This window comes from Taeniopygia guttata, chromosome 37 (genome assembly GCF_048771995.1).
Source record: "Taeniopygia guttata chromosome 37, bTaeGut7.mat, whole genome shotgun sequence".
In the NCBI taxonomy this organism is placed as follows: domain Eukaryota; kingdom Metazoa; phylum Chordata; class Aves; order Passeriformes; family Estrildidae; genus Taeniopygia; species Taeniopygia guttata.
This window is the reverse complement of record NC_133062.1, coordinates 4789953-4814724: the sequence shown is the minus strand read 5'-3', so window position 1 is coordinate 4814724 and position 24772 is coordinate 4789953. Positions and strand designations below refer to the sequence as shown.

General features: G+C 52.9%; 2 protein-coding genes across 2 annotated transcripts in view; one reads left to right on the top strand and one right to left on the bottom strand.

Moving 5' to 3' along the window:
• The window catches only part of LOC140681563 (uncharacterized), a 305451-nt gene that overhangs the window by 44489 nt on the left and 236190 nt on the right, over positions 1 to 24772 (bottom strand). The window contains 2 exon segments of the mRNA XM_072921495.1: positions 3357 to 3946; positions 21383 to 21977. Coding sequence (XP_072777596.1) covers positions 3357 to 3946; positions 21383 to 21977 — 1185 coding nt within the window.
• Positions 1 to 24772, top strand: part of LOC140681562 (uncharacterized) — a 422013-nt gene that overhangs the window by 234395 nt on the left and 162846 nt on the right. The window lies entirely within an intron of this gene.

The following is a 24772-nucleotide window of genomic DNA, read 5'->3' as shown; positions in this document are numbered from 1 at the left end:
GAGGCCCTCTGGCCAGCAGGCAGCAAAAGAAGCCTACTGCACCCAGTATTCCCAGGCGGTCTCCCATGCAAGTACTAACTGGGTCAGACCCTGCTTAGATTGCAAGATCAGACGAGACCGGGCGCTCTCAGGGCGGTGTGCCATAGGCACCTGGCAGCCCCTCAGCAGCGCCCTTCAACACACCCCAACACGTTCTGGCACAAGCCCAGAAAACCATGGGGGCTCTGCACGGCCAACAGGGCCAGCCCTGCCCACAAGAAAATCTAGAGCCAGACCCGAGCCCACAACACACACACAAGGGATAGAAGAAAAACAAGGCCCATGTCTAGGTTTGAATAGACAGGAGTCTGTGAAGGAAGGCAAAAGCCTCCTGTGAAATGGAAAAGGTAAACCCCCTCCCTCCGAATTACCACAATTTAACAAAAGGCTCTCAGGCAAAGATATGGGAATGGGAATAACAGTTCTTTACCAGGAAAAAAAACTAAATAAAAATAATAATTTAAAAAATGCAATTAGTACAAATGAAACTAGTGAGGGAGGCAGAAACCTGACACCCTGAGGAGTCAGGGTGTTGGTAGTAGTCCAGTTAAAATGGTGGCTGCTCCTCCTGGAGTGGCAGATGAAATGCTGCTGAAGTGGTGATCTCTAGAAGAGTGGAGTTTTCTCTGAAGGTCTGGTAGTAGCTGGGCCTGGTCTTCCTCTAGGAATTCAGCAGAGAAGAAGCTGGTGGGATGAGGTTCTGGGGGTCCTGGTGGGCACTGGGAGGGTGTTTGGGGGTACTGGGTGTGACTGGGAGGGACTAGAGTGAGCCTGGAGGAGCTGTATGGAGATTGGGGATGGAAAAGCAGAGATTGGGATGAGGTTGGTTGTGCTGGAAAGAGACTGGAAGGCGTTTGGGAGAGTCCTGGTGGGGCTGAGAAGGGACTGGGACAGGGTTTAGGCGTACTGAGGTGCTGGAGACGACTGGAAGGGGGTTGTGGGATTCTGAAAGGGATGGGAGAGGCTTTGGTGGGTCCTGGGGAGGTGAGGAAGGGATCCGGGCAAGTTTCAGGGGGTCCTGAGTGGACTGGGAGCAATCAGGAGGGTGCTTGGAGAGGCTTGGGGTGTCTCTGAGAGGTTTTGGGGGGTCCTGATGCCTGCAGGCCTCCCAGAGATGCCGCTGGACGCCACCGGCTGGAGCTGCACTGGGGCTGCTGGGGGACTTGGTGGCCGCGTGTGACAAAGCCACCGCCTTCCCCCAGGAGCTGCAGCGCCGGCTCAGGGACATCGAGGCTGCCCTGGGGGGGACAATGGAGGTGTCCCGATTTCCGTGCGGCCTTGGTGGCCACAGCGGCCGAGGCTGAGCAGCTGTGGGAGGCCAGTGCCCGCCTGGCCACGCGTCACCTGCTGGGGACACTTGGGGACATCAACACCCTCTTCTTCTGTCCCTCTCCAGGCCACGGTGGCTGTGCAGTGGCCAAGCGGTGCCAAAGAGCCATGGAGGACATCCCGAGGCTGCTGTGCACAGAGCAACATCACCACTGGGCCGTCATCAGGCCGGTGTCACCTCGGCAGAGACTCGGGGACATTCTGAGGGCACTTTGGGAGTACTTGGGGACACTTTGGGAAGGTGTGTGGCAACGCCGGTGGGGGCGGGGGGTGAACGAGCCTCCCCTCAGTGCCTTGCAGGAGACCCGGCTGTGATTTGGGGGCCGGGGGGGTTCCCCAGGCAGCCCCCACTGCTGAGCACTGACCCTGCCCCGGGGGGTGCCGGGACCCCCCAAAAACCACACCCGCACCCCCTTCAGTGCCCCCGAACCCCCCTCGAGCACTGACCCCCCCTCACCGGGCACTGGGACGAGTGGAGACCCCCTCTCGGTTTTCTGGGGGTCGAGATGACCCCGAGATTGTGAAAAGTCCTTTTCTCCCAGCCCGCGCGGGCAGAGAAGGAGTCGAGATGCGGAGCTTTGCTTCTCAGGGCCGTTTATTTTCCCTTTTCTCTAACACGCTTTGTCCGCTCTGCTGAGCTCTGTCTAGCAGGTCGGTCTGTGGCAGTCTCCCTGCCCTCAGGGCGCTGTTTGCCTTCTACACTAAAAACTACCTGTACTGTGTTTACAATAACGTGCCAATATCTATCATTTCTGTTGGACAGTGTGTCTCTACCTTCAACTAACAGAAAAGTGTCACCATCACAGCAAGACATGGAGGGGAAAAAAGAAGGAGAAGAAGGTCAGGACACACCCAGATCCCTCCACCTTGTCCCATTGAACCCCGTATTTTAAAGTGTTAAAATTCTACTTTTCCACCCTGTGTTAATTCACCTACCACGCTACTCAAACCCTTGTGTCTTGTAATTCCTCATACAAAGTTGGCAATTTTCTCCAGGGGCTAAAACCAAAGCCACCGGTGTTCTTGACACCATGCCAAGGTCTCCGAGGCCCCTGCCAGGGTCTGGAGCCATCCAGGGCAGCCAGAGGGATGTCCTGGATTCTGACACCCCCCAATTACCGAGCAGTGGGAGCCCCCCGGGCACTACCCCCCCCACCAAGCACTGGGATAGGGACCGGACCCCCCTCGAACCCTGGGAACCCCACAAGCACCGGGACCCCCCAGGCAGCGCCACCCCCATGCACCGGGACAGGGACCGGGCCCCCCTCGTGCACCGACCCCGCCGAGCACTGGGCCCGGACCCCCTTTGTGCCCCCATCCATGATGGAGGTTCCATCCCCTCCGCTTTGACCCCCCCCAGTGCCGCGGGACCCCCAGGAACAGTGCAGGGACAGTGGGGACCCCAAGGGCTGGGGGGGCACGGGGGGTTAACCAGCACCGAGGAAGTCCCTTAGGGTTTGGTCCTTTCCCCCCCCTCGTTGTCTCCCAGGACCCCCTGTTATCATCAGCACCCCCCCGCAATTTACTGGGACCCCCTCCATTCACTGCTTCCCCCCTTTCCTGACTCCCCCAAAGCGCTGGGACCCCCCGAGCCATGAGCCCCCCGCAGTGCGCCAGGATCCCCCACTCACCTCCCATCCCCCATCCATGGGAACCCACCCAAATCACAGCAGCACAAGGAGAAGAAGCCAACACCTTCCCCACCCCAACAGGGATCACCAGGACCACGGATCAGCAGGGCTCTGCCCAACGGGGGTCACTGGGGATCATCCAGCCCGGATCCTCCCATGGGGGATGGAGCTGCAGGAGCACACCAAGCTCTTCCCTCACTCTCTTCCCTCACTCCAAGCTCTTCCCTCACTCTCTTCCCTCACTCCAAGCTCTTCCCTCACTCTCTTCCTTTACTCCAAGCTCTTCCCTCACTCTCTTCCCTCACTCCAAGCTCTTCCCTCACTCGGGGCACTCACAGGGCTTCCCTTACTGGTGCCTCTGTTGGTGCTGGGTCAAGGTTTCGCTCCTGGAGAAGCTCTTCCCACACTCCCCACACTTGTAGGGCCTCTCCCCGGTGTGGATGCGCCGGTGCCTGGTGAGGTGCGAGTTGCGGGTGAAGCCCTTCCCGCAGTCGGGGCAGCGGAAGGGCCTCTCCTCTGTGTGACTCCGCTCATGTACGAGGACACTGGAGCTGGTCTGAAACCTCTTCCCACACTGGGGACACTCATAGGGCCTCTCCCCGGTGTGGATGCGCTGGTGTGTTCTCAGACCTGAGCTCCGCCCAAAGCTCTTCCCACATTCCAAGCACTCATAGGGCCTCTCCCCAGTGTGCATCACCCGGTGCTTGATCAGGCCAGACTTGTCTCTGAAGCCCTTCCCACACTTCCCACACTCGTAGGGCCTCTCCCCAGTGTGGATGCGCCGGTGCCTGGTGAGGTTAGAGTTTTGGCTGAAGCCCTTCCCGCAGTCGGGGCAGCGGAAGGGCCTCTCCTCTGTGTGAATCCGCTCATGTACGAGGAGATCGGAGCTGGTCCGAAACCTCTTCCCACACTCCCCGCACTCGTAGGGCCTCTCCCCAGTGTGGATCCTCTGGTGCACAATCAGGCTGTCGCTCCGACTGAAACCCTTCCCACATTCCAAGCACTTGTGGGGCTTCTCCCTGCCATGAGACTTCTCCACCAGCTCCGAGCTCCGGCTGGATCTCCGCCCGCCTTCCTGGCTCAGGGGGGCTCTTTCCTCCCCGCAGCTCCCTGGGCTGGGTTTGCAGCTCCTCCTCCTGCAGCATCTCCTGGGCTTTTCCTCCTCCTCCATCCAGACACGCTCAGGGAATGAAAAATCCTGGTTTGGGGAAAAAAACAAGAGGAGAGCACCTTGGACTGGAGGTTCCTCCTTGCCCAAGTTCATCTCAGGATGTCATTGGGAATCTTATATCTGTAAGAACCTCCAAAACACCAAGATTTAGCCCCAAAATCCCACAAACTTCAAGATACAGATCAAAAACTCCCCAAACATCACAAGTCAGCAAAAACCTCCTCCAAAACATAAAGATTCAGCTGCCACATAAAACCAAAGCACCAACATTTAGCCCAAGAAAGCTCAGAAACACCAAGATTCACCCTGGGAAAATCCTGGATCCCCCTCCACAGTCACCTGCTGCATGTGGGGGGAGAAATGCTCCTGGGGCTGGGGGAGGCTGCAGACACAGGGAGGGGTGGAACCTTCTGCTACTGCCTCCTTCTACTCCTTCTCCTCCTCCTCTTGTATATCTCCTCTTCCTTACACTCCTCTTCCTCCTGTTATTAGTTCTTCTTCTGCACAATCCCACCCTCTCCTGCCACCTGAATCGTTTGACCATTTTGTTCCTCAAGCCTGCCTCTCCTTCCCTTCTCCTCCTGCCCCCAGGCCCAGCACCCACTGCCGGCTCCCTCTTCCCCCCAGACCCACAGCATCCCAGCCGAGGGGCAGGGATGGAGCTGGGGCAGGTCGGGCTGGGGCAGCGCTGGGCTCTCGGCCGCTCCCGCCCGCACTCGGTCCCCACTGCAACCGCTCCCGCCAGGACAGCGCGGGGGGGCCCGGCCTTGGCGCTGCCCCACTCCCACCTCCCCAAATTCCCCTCGCGGGGGCGATGGGGCCGAGGCAGGGAGTCCAGTTGGGGAAGGCTCAGAGGGCCAGGGAGATGTACACAAGGGAGTGACAGGAGAAGGAATCGGTTTCAGAAAATGTTATTAATTGATGACACAGACTGATGCTCAGCCAAGGCCCTGCTCTATTCATGAACTTCCAGAAGAACAACAAAGACTTAACAGAGCCATGAATATCATTTGCTATATAAAAGCAGGGAGCATATTAAGGGAGTATGTAGTAGGTGGATTGGGAAGTCTGTAGCTCTCAAGTACTTCAGCCAATGGGGAAAGCAGAGGGAGATGTGGCCAGGAGAATTAGGATGAAAAGGAGGCTGTGTCCTCCAACAACTGGAGAGATCCCATGGGGAATGTCCCATGGCCTCTCCCATTTTTAGGAATGAAATTAATTTCACAGGACTCCTCTGTCTGCTTTGTGGACAGAATCCTCTGGTGATGTCAATTTTCCCGCACACCCTGGGGCAGGGAGTGCAGCTGAAGGTGCCTCACCCACTTTGGGTGATCGGCTCCCTTGGCTGGCGGCGGCACCGGGGATTGATTGGGGACCCGGGAGTGACCAGGAGACAGACGAGTGACACATCAGGGGGGTCTGTGAAGAGTCAGCAGGGAGAGAGCACTGAAAATCTCATCAGTGAGTGCCCTGGGATCTTCGGGGAGTGAACATGGCAGGGCACCCATGGAGGGGAGAAAAGGGAAAGCCAGGGAGGGCTCCTGGACAAAGGGAGGATGATCCCAAAATGTCTCTGAAGGGTCCCTTGGGAGAATGCTGAGGTAGTTTGCACATTCCCCCAGAGGTAATTAAGGACATGGACACCCGGGGGGGCAATAAGGGAAGGGGAGAAGGGATTTGGACAACAGGGGATGGATGGTGTTGGTGTGCTGGGAAGGGATCAGGTGAAGGGGAGTGTGCAGCAATATGCTTCAGGCAAGAAGCAGCAGGAGGAATCTATGCGGTAAGAAAATGGATGATGGCAAAGAGGAGGAAGAGAAAAATACTCAGGATTGGGATGTTTTTCAGCAGGGTCTTATCCTGACAATTTGCCAGCTGATACTTTGAATTCCCAGTTTCCAGGAGAGGAAAAGCAGGAGGTCAGGATGTCAGGGGTTTCTCTGTGGTGGGCAGCGGCAGCAGCGGGCGCAGAGGTGCGGGACCGGGAGCAGGGCTGGGGGCCTGTGGGGAGCTGCGGGGCCGGGCCGGGGCTGTGGGGCAGCCGGGGCTCAGCGCCGGGCGCTGCCTGACCCCACCAGCCCCGGGCAGGGCCGGCAGTGGCCCCCGGCCCCCAGGAGGCTGCGGGACGCCCCGGCCGCTGCCCGGCCCCGGGGAGCTGCCGGCCCTGCCCGCCGGGGGGGCCGCCTTTGGACACTGCGGCAGGACAGGCACCGGCTCTGCCACACGGGCTGTGCAGGGGACCCTGAGCACAAGGAGCAAAACAAAGCAACATCTGGAAACACAGATTTTCATGGTTGGACACGGAAGTGAATTTTCTCAGGCAGCCGGTCTCAAAGCAATCAGTGGTCAGGTTTGGATATTGGCACCAGGAGTGGCCACTGAAGGCATGGGCACGCCTCTGAGAACACAGGGTTCAAAGCAAGAACTCCCAGCAGAACTGTCTCTTTGGAGAGTGCAGACTCTCCCCCGCCCACCAGGGCTGGGTGGGGGAATGGAAGCCCTGCGGCCTGGGAGGGATAGGCCAGGGGGAGGAAACCTGAGATGTCTTTGTTCCCCACGCCCCCACACCACCGGAGGGAAACAGACAGAGAGCCTGAAGGCACCTGGAAATTCACTGGCAGAGGAGAAGGAGAAGCCGGGGGGGGGGGGGAAGGTGCCCAGCCCTGGGAGTTGGGGTCTGGGCTGAGATTTCAGCAGTCAGGGAAGTCCAAGACTTTTAACCCTTTCCTGGGAAATGAAAGCTTTGTGAAATATTACTCCTGCTCCACTTGAAAGAGAAAAGAGACAGTCTGGGACCTGAGATGTTAGGGAAAGAAGGTTGGGGGGGAGATGATGGAGTGGCTTTTGGCTGGACTTTTCTTGTAAGCCATTGACTGAACCAGTTTCTCCTGCAACAGAGACTGCATCTTTAGGGGGATGCAATGGTGAGCCAAGAGACCTGCTTCAGCAAATTCCAGCACAGGAATGGAGTGAACAGAGGAAAGCTGAGGAGGGTGTGGTGATGCCCTCTGTCTTCAGGAAGAAGAAGATCTCCGTTTGCTACCTCAGCCCCAGGGGAGGAGGAAAATGGGGGGGACTGTGTTCCCAAAATGAAAAGTGAACTGTTGTTTCTTTTGTTCCTTGGCAAAGCATCCTTAAAGGAGCCCCATGAGCAGTCTGTCCATGCACGGCGGTGAGGGCACTGTGACATGGCAAGGAGAGTGTCACACTGGCACATTTTCTCTGGGCAGTGCCATGTGTGACATGGAAACACGAGAGGTGGCAATTGTGTTTCCTGGGGGTCTGTGGTGCAAGAGAGACTCCTCTCTCCCCTGATAGACTGAGTATTGATTATCTGAAAGGTGATGACCTGATTGAGGGTCCAAGTTGTGTCCCACTGTGATTTGTTGGAGTTTGGGTGCAGGGAGGAGGAATGTTTTGAAAGGTTTTAATTCTGGATGTAGTGTGTATCTTTTATTATAGTAGTAGCTTAATAAAGTTCTTTCTCCTTTACCTCTAAGCTTAGGCCTGCTCTGCTCTGTTCCTTATTGTATCTCACAGCACTTATTTGGGAAGCTGGATTTCCATGGGGACACAGGCATTGTGCCAGCATCAAAACATGACATGATGGTACATGAAGGATCAGGATTTTCTGTGAAGGATTTGGCTTGGGTCCCTGCAGAAAGGAAAGATTTTGCAGAAAGCTCAGCAGCTCTCAGAGGATGAGCACCCACAGGCAGTGACCAGGGCTGCAGGAGTGGCAGAAGAAGGCCCTGCAGCACTTGGGCACAAAGGCACAGCAGCTGAAGGCAAGGAGGATGAGCAAAAGGCCAAGCTGAAGGCAAAGGCCATGGCAGAGTTCCCACAGCCCCTGAGGGACCAACCCCAGGGCCCAAGGGGGCCCCAGCACCCAGGGGACGGCGTCGGCCACAAGCACCTGGCAGAGGCATTGCCCTCCTGGCCAGGGCAGAGCCCACCCAAACAGCCCCTGGGAAGGAGTCGGGGCTCCAGCTGCAGCCCACAAGGACACTGCAAGCACAGACAGCAGCACCCTCAGGAGGAGCGAGTCCACCCCTGCATGGACATGGATTGTCAGGGCTCTCTGAGCTCCCATCCCACCGGGGACCCACCACACTGCAGCCCTGGAGAACATCCAGGCTGGGTCTGCATCCAGAGGAGGCCTCTCCTGATGGACACAGGGGCCTCTCCATCCACTCTGAATCTTACACCTAAGGGGGGAACATTGTAAAGGAATGTTTTCATTATTAAGGGAATAAATTGGAAAGCTGAGCTGGTGTCATTTGTTCAATCACTATTAGGAGCTGTGGAGCATAGGTTCGAAATAAACCAATTTCTTTTCTTCCTACTGTGATTGTTATTAACTAGGAAGGAAGTTGATGGTGGCATTGTAATATTGTAAAAGGTGATACAGAGGCTATTGCTGCTGTACCTTTGTGTCAAATGTCTGGCAAGGCCTATGCTGAAGGGAACCCAGAGGTATGGGCAGCCCCAGAGGGAAAATTTGATGTGGAGCCTCTCCAAATTACTTGGAAGCAACCAGGACAAGTGGGGGCTAAAAGCAACACCCTGTTCCAGGGGAGGGAAGGAAGGGCTCACAGCCTGGTATGGAGTCCCTGCTAAAGGCAGGGCTTTTGGAGCCAGGGATGTCTCCCTACAGCACTCCTATCCTGCCAGTCAGGGAATCTGATGGCTCCAATGAGGAGCACAAGAACAAGTGGTAGAAAAAGCCTCTATGAAATGGCTGAATTTTCTAGATAAAAAACAACTTTTGAGTATTAGGGGAAACGTGCAAATGGTGGAGAAAAACGTTAAATATTTGGGACATATTTTGACTGAAATTACGTAGTTGAATGACCAAGAGAAGGTGTGGGCAATCTCAGAAGTAACGTTATCCAGGACCAAAAAGGAGCAGAGACAATTCTGAGAATTATTAGGGAATTACACAGACTGTATTGAGGATTCTCTGTTCCAGCCAGAACATTGTAGGACTTTGTAACCCCAGACAGCCTCCATGCTGTGGTATGGACAGGAGAAAGTGATTAAAACTTGAGAAAATGAAAAACCAAAACTATTGATGCCTCAGCTGTGGCTCTTCCGGACTCAGAAAAGAAATTGGAATTGTAGGTGAATGTTCAACAGGGCCATGCCAAAGGAATTCTTGGGCCAAAATGTTTCACCCAGTGGCCAGAGTGGCCTCATTGTCTGCAGAATTGTGCAGCCACAGCTTCAACGGGAACCGAGGCCCAAAACCTGATGACAACAGGATCTGCAACTGTTCCAGTCTGCCATCAAGTTCAAGCTTTGATAACCAAAAGAGCCTCGCAATGGATGAGCAGTGCTCGGTTATTACAGTGTGAAACTTGTTCAGTGGCACAGGAGGATTCAGAACTGAGGACAGGGGAAGGGTTTAACCCAGCCTCCTGTTTGAACAGCCCCCAGAGGGGCTGGGAAGAAACCCAGCACTGCATTCAAGTGACAGAGCTCCAGACCCAGCCTGGGAGAGATTCAGGAGACATTGCCTGGCCTGAGGCAGAAAATGTCTTTGGGGATGGCTCTTCAAGGGCAGCAGAAGGGAAAAGAGTTCCAAGACACGCTGTTATTGAGGAAAGGGAATCAGACAAAGCCCAGGTTACCCCCCATGGTCAGCTCAACCGGCACAGCTGTGTGTGCTTGTAAGAGCCTGGCACTGACATGCCATGAGCAGGAAGGCTTCAATATCTTCTGGTGACACCATCTCACCTAACAGGGGGGCAAAAGCAATTCTGATTGCTCAGCAGCCACTGGATCACTTATTAAGGTATTTCTAAAATACATTACTCCAATAAAAGGTATTGTGGAAGCAACAGACACAGACAGTAGAACTCATTTTCCAGGAAAGATCCTCCAGGGGGTTATGGCAGCTTTAGGAATACAATGGGACCTCCAGAACCCCTGGCACCCCCAGAGCTCAGGCTGGGTACAAAGAATGAAAGGGGATGGAAAGAAACACCTTTGGAAGCTGGGGATAGAAACCAAGATGCCATGGGTACGGCTTTTGCCATTGGCTTGGGCAAGAAGAAGAGCCAGACCCAGGGCAGATATTCAATCATTTCCTCTTGGAATTGATCTCAGGAATTCCTTACCCTGGGAATTCTCCACCTAGTGCAGAGTGGAGATAAGGGATGCACATTTAAAGCAGTCTGTGGCCAGAATCCTGTCTCTGGTGCAATCTCTCCCCCAGGAAGCTGGGCTGGCACAGAGCTGCCTTGGCACTTTGCTGTTGCCAACATCCCAGCAGGACATCGGCTCCTGCCTAAGGAGTGCAGAGCAGCACCACTGGTGGCCAAGTGGCGTGGCCCGTGCCAAGTGGCCCCGAGGCCAGAAACAGCTGCCAGCACAGCTGAGCACGGGGGACCCCTCAGCCTCGGCTCCAGGTCTCTGCAGCCCCGGAGATTTGCACTTCCCGCCTGCAGCAGGAGGATGGGAGGCCCCCACTGAGCCTGCACTGAAGGCAGCGCAGCAGCAGCCAGGGCTCCACAGCGGGGCAAGGCCCTGGGCCTGCCCACACATCCTCTGCTGAAATCCTCGGCCTGGCCACCCTCCTTTGGCAGCTCCAGCCACCGGGGACAGCCCTTGCTGCCACTGCTGCAGCTTCAGCGCTCTCTGGGCCTGCCCTGCCACAGCTGCTGGGCAAGAGCTCGGGACAATTCCACTCTGGCTCTCACTTACACTCACACACTGCCCTGCCTGCCATGGCATTGATGGAAAATACACCAGCTCATAGACTTTAACATTGTTAACCTTTGATTTCTCTACTCAGGCTTGATTTGCCTTGGCCCTGGGGAAAGAAATGTTAAAGGTTTTGTTAAGGTATGTCACACCACTCAATGGAGATGAGTTTAACACCTTAACACACCGGGAATGGCCCAAAAGATACCCACAAAGATAATGCCCAGCAGCAAAACATCAACCCCAGCAGCAAACAGCAACCAACACCTACCCCAGACACTGCCAGGGCTGCAGACACCTGGTCTGCAAAAGGCTGAGAAGGAAATCCAACACTTCCCACCTCATTAACAGCAGAAGCAAAGAAATCCGGGGCCAATAGGAAACCAAATACTAAAAACTGCACAACTTGAAACTTTGGAACATTAAACCAGTGGATTTAGACTGGTTCTGACTGTATCAACTTTGGAAAAAATTTAGTAAAAGCCACGGAGGTTTTACTCCGATAGTATTTTATTTTTTATATACTCCAATATATTTTACTGATACTTTACGCGTCATGGAACAATTTTCTCTGCACACCCGGGCTATGTGGGGATGGAATGATTTCTGTTGCACATCCTGGCCAGAATCAAGGAATGCCTTGACTCTAACATTAAACATATTGTTGGAGTTTTTCTTTTTCCTGCAGTTTCAGTGCTAAGTTTAGAGCATTAGAGTATTTTTAAATTACTCCTACTTCTATATTGCCGGTTGGGTTTGGGTCAGGGATGAGAGAATGAGATTTTACTTAGAGGAGAAGTAGAAAAAATTTAAGTGACTTGGAAATTTTTTGTGTATGTTTGTGTGTGGCTCTTAGAGATAGAAAAATTTTGGTCTGGGTTTTTCGACGTTCACCTTTAGGGAACATTTTGTGAAGCAAGAAGAGATTTAAAGGTGACCCTTTAACTCATAAATAGAAGATTTGAAGCAAAAGAAAATAAATAGAAGATTTGAAAGAAAAAAAAAAGAAAAAACAGCAGGTTGGGGGGGGCACATGTGAGGCTGCTGAAGCTGCTCTGGAAGAGAAGCTGCATTCCAGGAACCCAGGAGGAGCTTTAGAAATGCAAATTAACACTGCTGGGCCAGAGTGGGGACAATGTACCTGGCTCTTCTTGCCTGGGGCAGGAATTGGCTGATTCCCTCTGCCTCTCACCCCAAGCTCTGCCTGCTTGCACAGATGGAATCTGCACAGCTGAAGGCAGAGCCCATGGTGTGGATCTGACTCTGAAACAGAAATGACTGAAGCTGCAAAGGGAAACAGCAAATGGAGAATGTTGTGAAAACTTCACTAAAATAAGGGGGAGATCATCCCCCTGCCCACTCCAACATCTGCTGCCACTGTCTGTGCTGTACAGGGTGTATCAGAGCACTGGGGCTTTTGCTAGAACAAGTTCAGGGAAACCAGTTGGAATTCAAGTATTTGATTATGTAATTAGAAAAATGCGGTCAATTGATGCAGCCCCGGCTGCAGGGAGCACCCAAAAATGAGGAAAAGATGAAGGGCCACCAGAAAAAATTCCACAACACCATGGGCCAGCCCCTGGGAACCCAAACCAATTTATATCAGGAGGCAGAGAACCCATTTATCATTTCAATGGCATCATTAGATTACAAGCTGTCCTCGGAATAAGAACCAACCAGACAGCTCCAGCTCCTGACCTTCCTGCCGACCAATCCACTGAAAGAGGAACACAACATTTCACCAGGGGATGGGATCAGATTATCTGTGAGCAGATAAAAAGGGAGTTTGGGCAAAACTAAATGTCTCAAACTTCTGTTGGCAAAGAGATGACAAGGGAAAAGTGCTGAGAAAGATAACAAAGGAAATAGGAGAGCAGTTTATGTATTGGTCCAAACATGGAAAGGATGGGAATGGGACATGCTTATGTGGCTCCCCGGCACACCAGGGGTTAAACGAATGCTGCTTCTCCTCTTCTGTGCTGCAGCAACTCTCATCTTTTTACCATGTTCCACACCTTGGCAGTGCAGCTCATCCAGCAGCTGAGCCAGGGGATGCAGGTGGCAGCCAGGCCTCCTGATCCACAAACGGCTACAAAAGGACAGGGAATGAGGGCACCGAGAATAATCCCAAAACCAAAGAGGACCCGGGAAGAACAAAACAGAGTCAAGGAGTGAATCTGCCTGGCGAGAGAGCCAGGCACTTGTAGATAAGGAAGCTACGGGAGAAACCCTCAGTTCCAATAAATGTCACAAATTGACCCACACAACTGCTCAAAGTCCCGCTACATTCTCAAACTTCGAGGAGAAGAACAAAGACTTAACAGAGCCATGAATATCGGCTGGTATACAAAAGGAGGGTGCAGATTAACGAGGACAGGCAGCAGGCGCATCGGGAAGTCTGAACCTTCCAAGGACCTCAGCCCGTGGGCAAAGGCAGAGGGAGATGCGGCCGGGAAAATGAGGATAAAAAGGAGGCTGCGGACTACAACCATGGCAGAGAGCGCACGGCAAATGCCCCACGGCCTCTCCCCGTGCTCGGCAATAAAGTCACTTTTACAGGACTCCTCGCTCTCCTCCGGCCACAGAAACCTCCGGCGACGGGAATTTCCCCGCACGCTCCCGGCCGCGGGGCAGCCCCCTCGGTCCTACCCACAGCAGCCGGGCCGAGCCAGCGCTGCCCCGGCAGCGGCTCCTGCCCAGGCCCCGGCGGGAAGGAGACCGCGGGCAGCCGCTCCCGCCGCGCCCTCAGCCCGGGGCCAGCACGGGCCGGACACGGCACCACCGACCCGCCGCAGCCCCCTGCCGCCCCCTCCGCCCGCAGCCAGCCCCGAGCCCCCGCAGAACCCAGCGCGGCTCCCACCTGCGCCGGGGCCGCCTCCGAGCTCCGCCGACGCCGCCTCACCGCGCTCCGGCCGCTGCCGCCGCTCCCGGGCCCGCACAGACGCTCTTGGCGCCAATGGCGCCGCTGCCCGCCCACGGCCGCCCTCAGCCCGCCGCCGGGGCCGTGCTGCGCCCCGCTCCCACCAATCAGCGCGCCGCAACCGCGACTGACGGCACCAGCGGCCAATGGCAGCGAGCTCGGGGCGGGCTCTGCGCACGGCCCAGACTCGCCCCGCGCTCTCAGGGCCCCCCGCGCTGCGTGAGGGCAAAGCCGGAGATGAGCAACAGCCCCGGGACGGGCCCGGGCCCGAGGCGGGATTGAGCTGCCCACACAAACAAACTTCTCCGCACCTCCCGCCACGGCTTTCCCGGCCCTGCGCCTTCCGTGCCTCCGGCTCTGCGGGAAGCCCGGGAGCCTCCCTTCTCCTGCCCCTCATTAGTGCATCGCTGCTTCGCTTTGATTTCCCCCAAAAAGGGAAACCTGCCCAAAGCCCTGTGGGTGAGCGGGGGAGGGGAGAGATTTCTGGCAGAAAACTCCAAAGACTCAGAGGAGGATGAGGAGAAGTCAGTGCAGAGCCTTAAATGCAGCTTTCCCCACGCCTCCCTGCTCCCAGCTGCACCTCCTCCCCCGGCAGGGCAGGAGACAGGGAATGGGGCCGTGCTCAGCTCATCCCCCGCGGCTTCTCCCTCTGCTCAGGGACAGGAGTCGTTCCCTGCTGCACCCTGCGCTCTCTCCCAGCCGAGACTTCTCCGGGAACTTCTCCGAGCCGAGTCCATCCCCTGGGCCACAGCCCCCTCCAAGTGCTGCAGCGTGGGTCACTGTGCCACGGGCTCGGTCCTGCCAGGCCAGGCTGCTCCAGCGGGGCCCCTCTGCCTACGGGGTCACAGCCTCCTCTCAGGCATCCCCGAGCTCCAGCCTGGCTCCTCCAGGGGCTGCAGGGGGATCTCTGCATCCCCACGGACCTGCACGGGGATCTCTGCATCCCCACGGACCTGCAGGGGGATCTGTGCAGCCCCATTGTAATATAAATTGTGGAATAATTCGTGAGTATGTAAAATATACATCAAGTCAGTTGTGCTAGTAGAAAAGGATTCTTAAAGTTTTAAAAGACCTGAAGACCCAGCCGGGAAAGACTGGAAACCACAGAAGACAGAGAAAGAAAGACCTAATTTACAATTGAAAACACGTGGCTCCCTGCAGTGTTGGGCTCTTTCCGGGGATACTCCACCAGACGCCCAAGGTGAAAAATGCACATATGTTAGTTTGAATAGTAGTGCTGTATTAACATTTTAATAGTACTGTAAATGTAGTTGTGTAGTTAAATTGAAGCTTTAGTAGTTAAAATAGAAACTATGTATCTGGGTTTTCTTTTAAGGAATGACATACTCGCTTTGACATAACCATCACAGAACACCCAAATCTTCCAAAGAAGAGGAATTTATGGTTTTCTTGTCAGAAGAATCTAATTTCTTCAGGTCTTGCTCAGACTCGAAGAGGCCATGGGGATTAAAGGAAATAGTTGTCATATAACAGACAAAATTTCTTGTTTTAAATAGAATGTATGCATAACCATGAAGGATATATGAATATGCAATAGTGTAGTTTTAGGGGTGATTCCTTTGTTCACAAGGTATGCTTGTTGTGGCTTAAGTGCCCGAGAGCATCTGGACATCCTTAATTCTTTGCCTTTTATTGTCTTGTAATTGTCCTAACTCTGAATTTTTATTACTCTAATTGTATTACTATTTTAATAACCATGTTATATTATTTAAAATTTAACAGCCAAGTGATTGGCGTTTTTCACAATTATGGTAGCAAAGGATGGTTTTTAACACCTCTCTGCCGGGGCCTTGGAGAGTCAGGGTGAGGAAGACGGGTCCTGCCCTATTTAGGCAGCCTCGCTCTGTTCCCCTGGTGTGTGACCACAGACACAGGTTATGATCTATGGGCAAAAGGAGACAATAAAACAAAGAAAAGGGAAAGCATTCCTTAAAACCGCAGGAATTAGCCCCAAGACTAAAGTGTACACGAAGAACCAAGACCCAAGGACAAAGGATAGGTGAGTATTTGTTGGGATGGGGCGGATAAGGGGGGAATGAATGTGAGTGACAGAAGCTGCTGGGTATCCCAGACTTGCCAAGTGATTGCTGTAGTCTCTCATGCTGCTTTTCGTCTTTTTCATGTGAAAAACGGCCAGTAAAGAGACCAAGCCAGTGATAAAAAAAGAGAGAATCCCTCCCAGAGAAACTGGGACTGGATCTTAGGAAGAAGAGGAACCCCGTGGAGTGCCGGATTGAGGGATAAGAGTGCCCAAGAGCATCCAGGATTCAAACCTGCTGGTTTGAGGGATTAACATTCCAACAGCACTCAGGGTGTAGATATGTAATGTAGACTGTTTGAAAGTAAAAAGTATCTTCTTGTTGTATGTGAGAGTTAGTGAAATATAAAAGTGAGTAAATGTAGATGAATGGTAGTATATGTAATGTAGATTGTTTTTTATGAGCTTTTCTTTATCTCCTTGGAGAAAGTGTTAGAGTGTTTCCTGGCAGTCGAAAAGAGAGTATTGCAGAGAAAAATTCCTCACTTGCTGTCCTCCCCCTGCCCTCAACTCTATTCATATTTTGTCCATTCCCTCTTCAAAATACAGATTTGTAAAACTCATGCTCTGTGTCCTCAGATGCCCTTCCCAAATCAAACCTTGGCTTCCTTGCAAATTGCATTGCACTAACTAGCATTGCCTTAAATTTGTTTTGGTGCGGGCAGGGTCACTTTGGAAGTAAGTTGTTGTTTACTTTGTTCCTGCAACCTTTTCAAGCTTGTGAATGGAAAAATTGTGATAGCAAAATAAGTCTTTATTTTTGCACTGTCAGCTGTGAGTGGCTGGTAGCCTTGGTGGAGGGTGCCCTGAATTACAGGCCTGCAGAACACGCATAACAAAAGTAATTTACTTTGTAAGGAAGTTGAAAAAGGGGGGAGAGGTGATTGCAGACTCACCTCTCCAGGATGTAGGATTAATGTTAGAAAGTGGACTGATATTGGAATGTGGCTGTGAAATGTGAAGAGAGAAAAAGAAAGAGAAAGAGAGAGAAAGGGAGAGAGAGAGAGAAAGAGAGCGAAGGGGAGAGCGAAATACACCCCCAAGGTCCCCTCAGCCACAGCTATCTGTAAGTTCTCCCCCATTCCTGCTAGGCAGAGTGACAACAAGGAGGGGGGGAAGTGGGGAAGGACAGAGTTAAACCCAAGGCTGTGAACAGGACCACCAGTAGAGAGAAGATCAAGGCAGAGATAGTGACTCTCACAAAGTGGTTTATTGTCTTAAGCAAGATTTCTTTTTTCTTTCTGATTGCTGTTGTTAAGAAGAGGAGGCTTTTGTTCTGAAGACTTAAAGTCTGTAAGACTAAAACAGTTAAATGTTACCCAAAAAGTAAAAGGCAAGAGATGTGATACATCTCATGTTAAAATTGGCCTGGTCTTTTTTATTTAACTAATTATAGCTCACAGGAAGAAGAATTTGCCTCTGCAGCTATTAACACAGCTGGATACAAGAAGAAGAAGTGGCTGTAGAAAAAGAGTTTAGTTAAACTCAGAAAGTTTTAAAGAAAACTAATGGTAAAAGTTCATGCAGTATTGTTTTTCTTTTAACACTGTGCTATTAAGAAATCCTTTCCAGGTACCACTGAAGCAGCAATCCAAACCATGGAAAGAGGGTGAATTCATGCCAGCAAAACCAAAGGACTTGTGAAGAAACTTGAGGAATGGACTATCACATCTAAACCGGGTGATACCAAATTGACTTCCAACCAGGACTGGGTGGTAATGGTTTGGGAAGACCCAAATGATCCAAGGCAGGTACAAAGAATAACACCTCACTGAGAAATAAGGCAAAGCTTGCATCACTGGTTCTAAGCCCTGCCTGAATAAACCCTGAGACGCCTCTGACACCTCCTTGGCAGAGGAACACTGCCACTTCAAACAGGAGGATCGGGAGTGTTTCAGTCAAAGAGTTCTTATAGCCTGGCCTCAGCCTGTGGCTTGTACAGGGAAGAAGGGAAATTGCCATCAGTACTATACTGTATATTTTATGTGATTCATCCTCATATTGAACATGCCAGCTGGGCTATAACTGAATGTTTAAATTATGAGAATAATTGGCATTGTAGTTCACAAAATCTATGTTCTCGTTGCAAGAAGTATTGAGTACTGAATCAATCCCCTATACAGAAAGAACTCAAAAACTGAAGTAATAACTTTGTTTTGTGGATGGGAGTTATTAGTGCCTGTTGAGTGAGAGATACCTGAGGAACGGTGGGAAACCACAGTTAAGGAGTGTCAAAAAGGACTTGCCTAAAAAAATGAGTAAAAAGGAGTGACAAGGGAAACAGAGGGCAAGCCTGGAGTGAGCACTGTACTCACCACCGAGAAGATCACACGTACCTGCTGTGGGAAGCAACCCCACAGGCAGGGGAGGTGGGGGTATAAGCCATGCCAGACCTCTGTCATTCCTGTTTCTGTCTCTCATTTGTTGTCTTTTCCCTTCTGAGATACCAGCAAGATCGTGTCCCAAATGCTACAGAAAGTATTACACAGAAAGGAACCAAAGTTCCTTTTTGTTACACACACCCATGTCAACAGCCACAGACCCACCCAAACTGAGTACCTGCAGGCAACATGGGGAAAAATATTGGATTACAAGGAACTTGGGAAAAAGTTGTAATACTTGGGGCATGGAATGTCCAAAAGGAGAGAGATGGATTTGTTTTACATTTGATCTTAGAGATATAGTCCAAGATTCAGTAAAGAGACAATTAGTAAACAAAAAGGTGAAACCAGCACAGCAATCTAGCTCTGTATTAACCCCAAATTATATACTGTATCGTATTATAGGACTCCAAGCAGTTATAGAGGAGATAACAAACAAAGCTGCTCAGGCACTGGAATTAATATTGAGTCAGCAAAGCCAAACTATAACTGCAGTGTATTAAAATAGGTTGGCTTTGCGCTATTTATTGGCTAAAGAATGGGGTGTACAGATTGTTGAAAATAGATGGCAATGAGGGCGTCATCCCGGAAAAAACAAAGGATATCAGAAAAAAATTATGACCCTGGTATCAGTCCAAAAAAAACCAAAGGGAAAATAATGTTAAAAACTAACAGGTGGGGTAATGTATTGAGAATGGGATGGTGGAAGAAATTAGAATTCTTCCTTTTATGTGTTACAAGTGTTTTGATATTTCTTCTTTGTTTAATCCCATGTTTTATTTGATTACCAACAGAGTCCAAAGAATGCAAGAGGATAAGAAATATTGCTCAAGCCAAATGATTTATAAAGAATAAGAGGAGAGATTGTGACAAATGCATATTTATAATTGGCTTTTCGCAAGTGTTACAATGAATATTATATGTGTCATGTTAGAAAGTTTATGCTGTTCCATAGGATCTCAATTCCATATAATCCCAGTCCAGTTTGTCCCAGTCCATAGGATCCTGGTTCCATATTTGATCCCAATCTCTAGTTGATCCCCGTCCCTATTTGATCCCAGTCCATACTTGATCCCAGTTCCTATTTTATCCCAGACTATATTTGATCCCAGTTCATATTTGATCCCAGTCCCTATTTTATCCCAGACTATATTTGATCCCAGTCCCTAGTTGATCCCAGTCCCTAGTTGATCCCAGTCCATATTCTGAGGACGCTGGACTCCAGGATGGTTTGGGTGGATGGAGATGAGAGATCTCTGAAGGCTGCCCTTAGAATATCTGGTTTATTAGAGAGGGTGAAAGGCCCTGCTTGGAGTCACCAGACCTGACCCGTGGCAGGCCCGAGGGCGTGGGGGAAGGGAGAGGCAAGGGGTAGAGGGAGATAAGAGAGGATCCCAAGAGGATGTTCCAGGAGAGGGGCAGTTCCAAGAGAAGGGAAGTTCCAAGAGAGCGTCTGGCTCCTCAGGGACTCCTTGTCAGGGGCTTCAAGGTGGGCTGGAACAAGACTCAGGCCAATGGGGTCACAGACTCCTGATGCTTCAGGGGAGGGTTACAGGTGTGGGATGAACCATACATTGGGGTGAGATCCAACGGTCCATTTGACCCTTGGACCTACCTGTAGGTAAGGGCATTGTTCAACCAGAAGGGGGGATTGTCTTCATCCTGGCTGTACGATTGTGTTCTACTTGTGCAGTGACTACGGTTTGGTATGTCACAACTTGTTACCATCTCAGTCTCTGTATTTTCTAAACCTTTTGCCAGGCAGTCATATTTATAAGGCTTTCCTATTTGATCTTCCCCAACACATATGATCCCAGGCCATATGACCCCAGTCCCAATTTTATCCCAGTCTATATTTGATCCCAGTCCATAGGATCCCAATCCACATCTGATCCCAGTCTCTATTTGAACACAGTCCATAGTTGATCCAGGTCTTCAGCTGATCCAAGTCCATATGATCTCAGTCCCAATTTGATCCCAGTCTGTAGGATCCCAGTCCCTATTTTATCCAAGTCCCTTGTTGATACCAGTCCATAGGATCCCAGTCCATGTTTGATCCTTGCCCGTATTTGATCCCAGTTCTGTTCATTCCAGTCTGTAGGGCCCCAGTCCCTAATTTATCCCAGTCCTTAGTTGATCCTAGACCACAGGATCTCAGTGCATATTTGATCCCAATCTCTAGTTGATCCCAGTCTATATGGCCCTGCACACATTCCAGAGGTCTGGAATTTCAGCTCCCAGCCAGGAAAAGACATTCCCTTTGCCCTCGAAGGCAAAGCTCTTGAGAAGGGGCTGAAAGCCAAGTGGAGCAAAATCCTACAGAGACATTTCACTGCTGGCCTCCATAACTTCAGCTCCTGAACTAAGAAATAAAATAATAGTTGGGAAATAAAATAATTTAAAAATCAGGGGTGGGTCATTGGGGGCAGAGGGGGCAATTAAATTAGGGGAGGGGTCAATTAAATCGGGGGAGGATCTTTGGTGGTCCCTGAGGAAATTAAATTGGGGGAGGGTCTTTGGAGGTCCCCTGGGTCAAGGGAGACACGGAGAGAGAAACAGAGCAGGCAAAGAGAGGTGGGAGGGAAAGGAGGACACAAATACAATCAGCTGAGAAGGTGGTGCCCTGAAAAACAGAACTGCCACTGACTGGGAATGAACAGCAAAGAAATCACTAAGTCTGAAAGTTTTATTTGCTATCAAATACATCCCAGCCACCCAGCCCCACACAATCCCCATCTCACCGCTCCAAATTGGGATCCCACTTCTCCCGATCTCCTCCCAAACCCATCTCACCCTGGCAGCTGTGGAATCAAGAGTGTTTGGTGTGGGATTAAGTTTTTTTTTTTGTGGTGGACAGAAGGAATTTGAGGTGGGATTAAGGCTCTGTGGGTTAAAATTCAGTTGTTTTCAGTGGGATGTGAGTGGATTTAAGGTGAAAGATCGATCCCTCTTGGCTCTTGGAGCACAGAGAGATTGAGAAGAGAAAAAAATGAAGGTCAACATGAAAGGAGAAGCAGCCAGGTGTGTTCCCAACATGGATGACAGGGAATGTGGGTCACCAGGGCTGTGCCCAATGTGGGTCCTCCAGTGGGGGATGGAGTTTAGCTCTTCTCGCACTCGGGGCACTCGCAGGGCTTCCCTTACCGGTGCCTCCCTTGGTGTCGGGTCAAGTGAGAGTTCCTTGAGAATCTCTTCCCACACCGGGGACACTCGTAGGGCCTCTCCCCGGTGTGGATGCGCTGGTGCCTGAGGAGGTGGGAGTTCTGCCTGAATCCCTTCCCACAGTCGGGGCAGCGGAAGGGCCTCTCCTCTGTGTGAACCGGATAGTGCAGGAGGAGATGGGAGCTGGTCTGAAACCTCTTCCCACACTTGGAACACTCGTAGGGCCATTCCCCAGTGTGGATCCTCTGGTGCTTGATCAGGCTGGAGCTGTGGCTGAAGCTCTTCCCACACTCAGAACACTCGTAGGGCCTCTCCCCAGTGTGGATGCGCTGGTGGCTGAGGAGGTGGGAGTTGTGCCTGAATCCCTTCCCGCAGTCGGGGCAGCAGAAGGGCCTCTCCTCTGTGTGAACCGGATAGTGCTGGAGGAGATGGGAGCTGGTCTGAAACCTCTTCCCACACTTGGAACACTCGTAGGGCCTCTCCCCAGTGTGGGTCCTCTGGTGCACGATCAGCTCGGATCTCCACCTGAAGCTCTTCCCACACTCCGAGCACTTGTGGGGCTTCTCCCCATCATGGAGCTGCTCAGGGACCCCCAGCTTTGACCTCTGGCTCCATCTCCAGCCGCCTCCCCGGCCCAGGGTGGGTCTTTCCCCCTCAGATCCCCGCGATCTGCGTTTGCAGCCCCTCCTCGTGCGGGATCTCCGGGGCTTTTCCTCCCCGTCGGGTTCCTGCGCCCTGGAGCCGCTCAAAACGGCCTCTTCCACCAGGTTCTGCCGCGGGGATTTGTCCTCCCTGCTCTCCATCCTCAGCTCCTGCTCTGGGGGAGGAAGGACAAGGAGAGGCTCTTCCTCTTCCTCGCAGCCTCCCAGGGGCTGGGAATGGGAAATCCTGGTTTGGGGAAAACAAGGGATGAGCACGATGAGTTTGAAGCTCCCTCTGTCCCAGTCCATCCCGAGAAGTCCCTGGCCACCTGGGCTCCATAAAAACCTCCCGAACACCGAGATCCAGCCCTGAAAAAGCCTCCCAGGAGTTCCCCGTCCCTGCTGCCTCCCCTTTGCTGTTCGGGGCTCCCCCCTGTCCCAGCTGCTGGGGTCACACTTGGATTGGGGGTCCCCCTTCTCCTCGCTGCCCGCACTCTCCAGGCTGCCGGGAGTCCCAGCAATCCCAAAAGCTCCCCCCTCCTGGCTCTCCCCATTCAGGGGTGCCGGGGCTGTTTAGGCTCCCGGGCTCCCTTCTCCCCTTCTTCCCTGCTCTGGGCTGCCGGGGCTCCAAGGAGTCCCCCCAAGGGGACTTTTCCGCTCCGCTTCGCAGTTCTTCCTTCTCCAAACATCTCCCCAAAAAACCCAACCCAGGCACCCCCCAGGAGACCTGGCCCGAGCTCCCCCTCCCCGCTCACCTGCGGGATGGGGGGCGATGATCCCACAGGTGGGGGCTGCGAATTCAGGCAGGGCTGACCGCGCGCTTCTCTCTGCTCTGCTCGATCCGTCTTTCAACCTCCTCTTCCTCTTCCTGACGCCCCTCCTCTTCCATCCCCCCTCCTCCTCCTCCTCCTCCCTAAGCCCACCTCCCGCTCCTCCTCCATCCCTGCCCTTCTTCCCTGCCCTTCCTTCCCCCTCCTCCTGCTCTCTAACCCCACCGCCTTCTGCTCCCTCATCCCTCCTCTTCCATCCCCCCTCCTCCTCCTCCTCCTGCCCCTCGCTATCCCCACCTCCTTCTCCTCCTTCATCCTCCCTCCTCCTCCTCTTCGTTATTCCCACCTCTTTCTCCTCTTCCATCCCTCCCCTTCCATACCCCCTCCTCCTCCTCCCCATCCCCACCTCCCGCTCCTCCTTCATCCCTGCCCTTCCCTCCCTCCTCCTCCTCCCCCAGGAGCAGCAACACCCTCGGTTCCCGTTCCCGCAGCCCCGGCAGCCCGCGGCAGGAGCGGGGATGGAGCCGGGACAGGTCGGGATGGGCAGCGCGGGGCTCTCGGCTGCTCCCAGCCGCTGTTCCAGGGGGGAACCCGGCCCGGGCCAAAGGAGAGGCAAACTGGGGAAACTGGGGGCTGCACATCCAAACTGGGGCTGCCTGGGGACCCTGCCTGGGCACTGCCGGCCCTTGGGGCTCCTCTCAGGAGATCAGGAGGGGGGATCGCAGAGAGGGCTCGGGGATGCCAGGAGTGGCAGCACTGGGAAGGACTGGTTTGTACTGGGATTGTACTGGAATCATACTGGGAGCAGCTGGGCCCATGCCAGGGCAGACTGCAGTCACACCGAGGGAGACTGGGATCGTACTGGGATCATACTGACACAGAGTAGGAGGCTACGGGGGCCAACTGAGACCATGCTGGGGGCAAATGGGATATACTGGGAGGGACTGGGAGCATGATGAGGGTGACTGGGAGCAGCTGTGAGCAACTGGGATCATGCTAGGAGCAACTGGGAGGAACTGGGAGTCACTGGGTGCCTGCTGGGGATGACTGGAAACGACTGGGCTTATACTGGGATCATGCTGGAGGTGACTGGGATCATACTGGCAGTGAGTGCCACGACACTGAGGCTGACTGGGAGCGGTTGTGAGCAAATGGGATTGCGCTGGAAGGAACTGGGAGTGAGTGGGAATATGCTGGAAGGAACTGGGGGACACTGTGAGAGACTGGGAGGGACAGTGAGGGTGAAAGGGGCAACTGGAACCATGTGGAGCACAACTGGTTCATATTGGCACTGACTGGGAGCACACTGGCGTCATCTCTGGATCATACTGGGAGGGACTGGACTAATACTGGGAGTGTCTGAGGGTGACTGGGAACACACCATGCACAGCATCCCTGTACTGGGGGTGACTGGGAGCAACTTGGAGCACTCTGGGAGCAAATGGCATCATACTGGGATTGACTGGGCTGATGTAGCTGGAGGCAACTGGGACCATACTGCGAGTGATTGGAAGTTACTGGGATTATACTGGGACCATACTGGGAGTGCTGGCATGTGACAAGGATCATACTGGAGGTTACTGGGCTCATACTGGTGATGAAAGGGAGGAACTGGGATCCCACTTTGGGCTACTGGGAGCAACTGAGAAAAACTGGGATCATGCTGCAAGCAAACTGGAGGAATTGGGAATGACTGGATGCAGGCTGGAGACAACTGGGACATACTGGGCATGACTGAGATCATACTGGGATAACAAGCACCTTACTGGGATCACTGGGAGTGTCTGGGAATGACCACAGAGATGCTGAAGGCAACTGGGATTTACTGGGGATGTCTGTAACCTTACTGGGGTGACTGGGAACACACTGGGAACAACGGGGACCATGCTGGGGAGAACTGAGAGCGAGTGGAAGTGAATGGGTCTACACCAGGGACAACTGGGCATGACTGGGACCATGCT